At 44.5% G+C, this 6,169-nt stretch overlaps 1 protein-coding gene across 3 annotated transcripts in view; it reads right to left on the bottom strand.

Moving 5' to 3' along the window:
* usf1 (upstream transcription factor 1) overlaps positions 1–5,584 on the bottom strand; it is a 22,443-nt gene extending 16,859 nt beyond the window's left edge. The window contains exons 1-5 of one of the 3 annotated variants that reach the window (XM_005937393.2): positions 5,433–5,584; positions 4,703–4,764; positions 4,543–4,592; positions 3,615–3,727; positions 3,285–3,398 (exon numbers count right to left, since the gene is read on the bottom strand). In XM_005937393.2, the coding sequence (XP_005937455.1) occupies positions 3,285–3,398; positions 3,615–3,727; positions 4,543–4,592; positions 4,703–4,710 (285 nt within the window). In that variant the 5' untranslated portion in view covers positions 4,711–4,764; positions 5,433–5,584. The other 2 variants (XM_014338459.2, XM_042226799.1) reach the window with 2 other exon arrangements.
* Between the last annotated feature and the right edge of the window lie 585 nt (positions 5,585–6,169).

Genomic DNA, 6,169 nt, shown 5'->3' with positions numbered 1-6,169 from the left:
CGATTGCAAAGTGAAAGCAAAAAACAAGCGCAAATTCAAACGCGATTTCAATATGTCACATATTGACAGTGGATCACCGATGCCAATGACATAATTACCCAGCTACATTTCCGAAAGAATGCAAAAGCATTGACATATATTTTTCCTTCCTACGATAGCCCGACGGGCAGGGAAGAGATAGATTTTGGTAGCCCTGCTGTTCCATTAGTTCCTGGTCGAAGGAACTAATGGAACAGCAGTTCCAAGGTTTTCCATTAGGTCATAGTACCTCGTACCAGGTACTGTTTTAGTACCTGCTCGGCCGGGGTTTCAAGCTAAAATGTGACGTGGTCAGACTGCACACCACCGATTGGCCAGTAAGGAGTGTCGCTCGTTTACGACAAGCTGTGACAGAGTGATCAGCAGGTATATTCTTGGAGGTCCTATATTGTAATGGCAAACCAGCCAATCCCAGTAGGTACTAATGGAAAAGGGGATTTAGTGGGACGTTGACCCATTATTGATCATGTGACTCATCACAGCAGCCAAGGTGTGAAAAAGTGCGTGGGTCCTTATAGGGCTTTGGAGTTGACGTCACCCCGCAATGTATTGTGGGAGGGCGGCGCCATTTTCCGGGTCCATAAATCAAAACAATTTTCAAGCCGCCAAACTGTGAGTACGTCGTCATTCAAACCAAGGTAAGTCAGCTGGAGTGCATCGAGTGTAATAGCCATGGTTCACCCCCTACCACAGTTTATGTTATACATTTATCAATGAACTGCTAAAATCTCGTTGTCATATTATGTGCCCATAATTGTAAAGTTGATGCAAACTCCCACATTGATAATCGGGCAAGATATTACATCCATTTCATAGGCAGGCTTCCCTACAGTTGTGCGAAAGAATTAGCAAATCGTTACATAACACGTATGTCTGCAAAGTCACTCCATTCGATGTTTGTTCACAATTTCTATAACCTCCGAGACCACCAACGATAATATTATTAAGCTATAAAGAGTGATATGAATATATATATAGAAATTACCGGAATGAAAATGTCCGGTAAGTTAAGTGATATCTGGACATGGAAGCGAACTGGATATCAGCTCATCTCACGGCTGCTATCCAGGTTAGACGCCTTCGTTTGGTAAGGTCCGCCATATGAGCTGCCTCATGTTGCTTCCAGGTTGAAAGAATAAGAAGACAAACCCTTTTTAAGCTTATTCCTGTGCTGGTTGCGCGATCGAACATTGCAGCCGACCACACAGCAAGTACGAACCATGGCAGTGTGTGTGCTTGCGCTTTGTTTGGACCCGGAAAATGGCGCATCAGGCCAAAATCCTTTCCACGCCCACCCTGTGACATCACGCTCCAAAGCCCTATCAGCAGAGGTTTCGGGTGAAACCATTGTGAGATCTTGCCCCACCCTATCATGTGACTTATTAAGATCACCTTGTGCAAGACGTGAGTGGGTGTTAAGGTCCCTAATGCGTTTTTGTTTGAAAACGCATCGTTTTGGCCTCTCGTCCACACCGACGGCGTTTTCCCCAAAGAAAAACGCAGCATTTTGAAAACGCTCTAGAAAGCAAATACATTCAAAAGGGAGCTGTCTCGTCGCAGTGTGGACACTCGAAAACGCAGACTTTCTAAAACGATGATGCATTTTAGTCATGTGATGCAGTCACGTGACCAATTAAACAAAGATAGCGGAGGGCATTATACAGCAGTTGTTTTGATTGCTCTCAATTTTGGCAGCCCTAAAAAAGATTAATATCAGTTTGTACATGCTCCAGAGAGCTTTTCTTCAAATTCTTTAATTCTCACTCGCGTTTGCGCATCGCAGGACTGGAACGTAAGCGTTTTCGGCCGTTTCAATGTGGACGCACAACTCTGTGAAAACGACTGAAAACGCTAGTGTGGATGCCGAGCGTTTTCAGACGAAAACCGCGTTTTCAAATCTATCTGGGCTAGTGTGGACGTAGCCTAAACTTGGATTGTAGCTGGCAGACAGTTGCACGGCGTACACTAAACGTTGCAGTATATGCTGTGCAATGCTCATTAGGGCTGGGCCATATCATACCTTTCATTGTAACACCGGTGTAATGTTGGGCAACAATAGGAAAATGAAATCTCGCGATAGAATATGGGTAAAACGCGCATGCGCAGTGCCTTTGTTTACATACGCACATGGTGGCGACGCAGAATGAGAAGAGCGAAAGCGAATCGTTGAATGAAACAGATGAACCTGAACTGGTTTGTAAAAATGCTGCAGCTTCACTGGTGTGGAACTGGTTTAGCTTCGTCCGTCAGATACACAACAAAGCACTATTTTTGGTAGCGCATGCTAGCGGGGCGTCGTTATTACCGTGTTGTTTGGAAAATACGGCGCACTTAAAATCAATCCTTTGATTTTTCTGAAAGTCGACAGTGCCCCTTATAACCCCGTGTGCCTTATGTATGAACTCTGGTTGTGTTTACTGACCTCGAGACGATTTTATTTGCACGGCGCTCGAAAATCTGTCAGACGTTTCAGTACGACTTTGCTAAGCTACGAAGCCGCACCGCTTGATGGATTGTCGGAGCATTACGGCTATCGTAGGCGGAGCCTCGCGGAGTGATACGTACTGTGCTTCAACATAATATTACCGTATTGTGTGTGTATAACCTCTTTTTATGTTTTGTGGATATTATACATGGTTATGCTGAGGATATGTCGGCCAGTTTCCACTGGAAATGCCTTTTGGTTAAACTGTCAGCAAGGAATTTGCATTTGCACTGTTAAAGTTTATATAACTTTAATGCACATTAAAAACAGCTGCTTGTTTAAGTGAAAACACATTATTAGTGCAAAAAAACCCATCAAAGTTGTGGAGTTGTAAAGTATTTTGTCTAGTGTTAATTATATCGTTATCGCAAATTTTCAAATGTATATCGTGATAAATATTTTTGGTCATATCGCCCTGCTCTACTGCTCAGTACTCTACACTGGCTAGATATCGAGCCAGCTGGCCACATGGCTGTGTAACTCATAAACACCCACTCCAAAAACACATGGCACAACACAGAAGAGCCACCTCGACCGGACGAGACTCAGCTGTACATCTGCATCTAAAGGTCAAAGGTCACTCTGTTGAGGATGCTAGCGTTCACATTTTGGACAGAGAGGACAGATGGTTTGAAAGAGAACTGTAAGAAGCCATCCATGTGCAGTGTGAACGACCATCCTTGAACAGAGGCAATGGTTTACGACACCTTTTTCTTCCAACCTCCTAAGATTACAGTTAGCTGTCAGTTATTGTTGGCACCTGTGTGACAGTCTGAGTGGTCGCGGGGAAACCGGCGACCAGGCTGACCGCTGCAGCTCCGTCTGTCTGACCCTCCAACTGGCCATCTGCCACCTGGATCACTCTGTAGGTCACCTGCAACACAACACATTACACTGAGTGCTTGATGTCTCATTACCTCTGAGGTGACAGGTAAACCTCAGGAGAACACTCCAATCTACCTGAACTTCTAAGCTGGAATCTGTGCATTTGTGCTTAGGTGAACTACATTCAAATTAGAAGTGTCAGAAAACAAACAAGCAAACAGTGACAGAATGAAAGCAAGTCCTTCCTCTCAGCACTCCGTCCTACCTGTCCACCCGCTCCTTCTGTCTTGAACAGATATTTGATGGGTTGGTCAGTAAAGGTGGCAGCCGACTGAATGGTAGCAATAGCTGCTGGATCCTCAGCGGTAGCTACGGACCCTGAAGAAGCAAACGTATAAAATGTAAGACAGCCCTAGAACCATCAGAAATAAGTCTGAGGACACAGCAGCAGTTTAAAAAGACTGAAACTGTGTTACTTATGATTTGGCTGTCCCACACAACCAGATATGCTCTGGAAGATTACAAAACTGCAAAGACTTAAAGGAAATGTTATAGTAACAACACAATCATGTCACTCCAGGTCAGCTGAAGTCACTCCTTTATTAATCCATTATTAATGTCATCCCTCTTTGTCTTTCAGTGTATCCTGGAATCACCCTTATTTAAGATAAACTACACAGCTACAATCACATGGAATTCAGGTTAACCAGCAAGCTAAATATTAAGCTTCTCCACAAATCTGTGTGTAAAAAAGGAAACTCACTTCCTTCACCTCCTCCAACCTAAAAGCTCCTTGTATCCATAGCCATGTGCCAGCAGTGAAAATACGTGTGTGCCTGCCTGTTTGATCGGCTCTTAATGAATAATGAAGCAGTTTCACTTAATAACTGCTGGTGAGGACGAGATATCTAGCCAGCTGGCCACATAGCTGTGTAACTCATCATAAGTGTCAAAATGAAAGCTCGGTCTCCTTTCAGTTGGGAGATACTGACTGGATCTTTGTCAGCAGCAGGACAAAGGAGACTCCAAGTCCCATCAACTCAACTGTACTCTCAGGCAGAACCGCCCGAGTCTGCATCGGACTGTTTAAAGTACATAGAAGTACCACGGCAGTCCCTTAGTACAGTGTACAGTGGAAACTTTAAAGGCAGTGACACACACACACACACACACACACAGCTTTTTTTCTTTACCTTCCTCGTTGACGGTAACAGTGCCGTCTTGTTCAGGGCTTTTCTGCTGACTTCGCACGTTGGAAACAGAGGATACATAAATTAGCTCATTCCCCTGTTAAATACAAGTCCTTGACTTTGTCGTAACTGCAACAATGGCGCGTTTAAACGCCCCACTCACCTCTTCATTGCTCGGGAAGCTCTTGGACGAGGAGACCGCCTTCACTCGCTCCCACAGCCAGACTGAAACAAGTTCATGAGTTTGACAAAGACGTGGGACAAACTTTGCTCACGACTATAAAATATCGTGTGTCGATATGGTGTCGTTTGAGCGAACACACGCTTAAAGCGGGAGATTGCAGCTAAAACGACATTAGAAAAACGTTGGCGGTAGCTAGCAGTTCATGCCGAAGGAGCAGAAACCGTGCGAACGTCACGGTCTGTGCGCAGGAAACGAGCAGATGTCGCCTTCAAAGTTAAAGCATCAACACTGGTGGCAGCAAACAAGGCAAGTCACTGAAGTGTTCAACGTCGGTGTCTGTTGTAGTCAGTGTTACCTTTAACACTATAGCACGTTATATCTAGCTTATATTTGTATTTTACTGCTATGACTGAGCGAAGTTTCGACGTGTGCGCCAAATCAGCGCTTTTAATTTGACAGTTCTGGCGGAAATCTAATGTCTCATTGCGACTCGACGAGGATCCTGTCTTTTCTGTTACATTACCGTACGGCCCCAGCGGTTTTTGCAGATGTTTAACAAAGCACTCCTCTTCCTGCTGCCTCGGTGAAAACAGTGTCTGCCCTCGCTAATAAAGACGACGTTTTTATAAAAAACATTCTAATGTCCAAATTATGCGCTTAGTTCTAAATGATGGCCAAGATATTCCAGACTGAACAAAGATCTACTTACACAGTGGTCCCTTCTCCGATATTTGTCAACAGAGCTGTTTCAGCTTTACGCATGCGCCACAGGAGATCAAGTCGGCTGCTTCCAGATCAGTAACAGCAACAATATACAAATAACTACACTTCCGTTAAAAATGAGTCTATGTTACACAATTTCCAAATATATACTTGCGTCACTATTCAGAATAAATTGGTACATTTGACTGCATTCATGAAAGAGGACCTCACGGAAGACCTAACGTGTACCAGCTTGACACAGGTAACCTGAAAGTGTGTGCTCTGCGGCCAGGAGGGTTCACTGTTCAGCTCGGATGTCCAGAGCGTGTGGAGGCGTCTGTGGGGTGTCCCTCGGTCACTTCAGTGTTGCCTTTGTCCTTCAATGACTTCACTACATCCGCAGAGGGTCAACATTCAAAATAAACAATGACAGAAATCAACATGGGTCTCCAGTATTCTGGCGGAAATGCCGTTTTAGTTGCAATAAAAATGCATTATTATTATTATTATTGTAGTTATTACTCGATGTAATACTAAGCGTGATGCATTATGAACGTGTTCAAACGAAAAAAAATATGAGTGCTCGGGCCAGGCGAGGTAAAATCGCTAGACAGCGCCCGTGGTTCGAACCCTCTGACGAAGGCTGGGAGAGCTTTGGGTTGCAGAGAAGTAACCACTGAGCTAAACTAACGCGGAGGTAGCAGCGGGGAAAGAGCCCTTTAAAGGCGTCTGTGTGTGGCGAAG

This window comes from Haplochromis burtoni, unplaced genomic scaffold (assembly GCF_018398535.1).
Source record: "Haplochromis burtoni strain Fernald_Lab_line unplaced genomic scaffold, NCSU_Asbu1 Contig_228, whole genome shotgun sequence".
NCBI lineage: Eukaryota > Metazoa > Chordata > Actinopteri > Cichliformes > Cichlidae > Haplochromis > Haplochromis burtoni.
The sequence above is the reverse complement of the archived record's forward strand: the minus strand, read 5'-3'. Positions and strand labels throughout refer to the sequence as shown.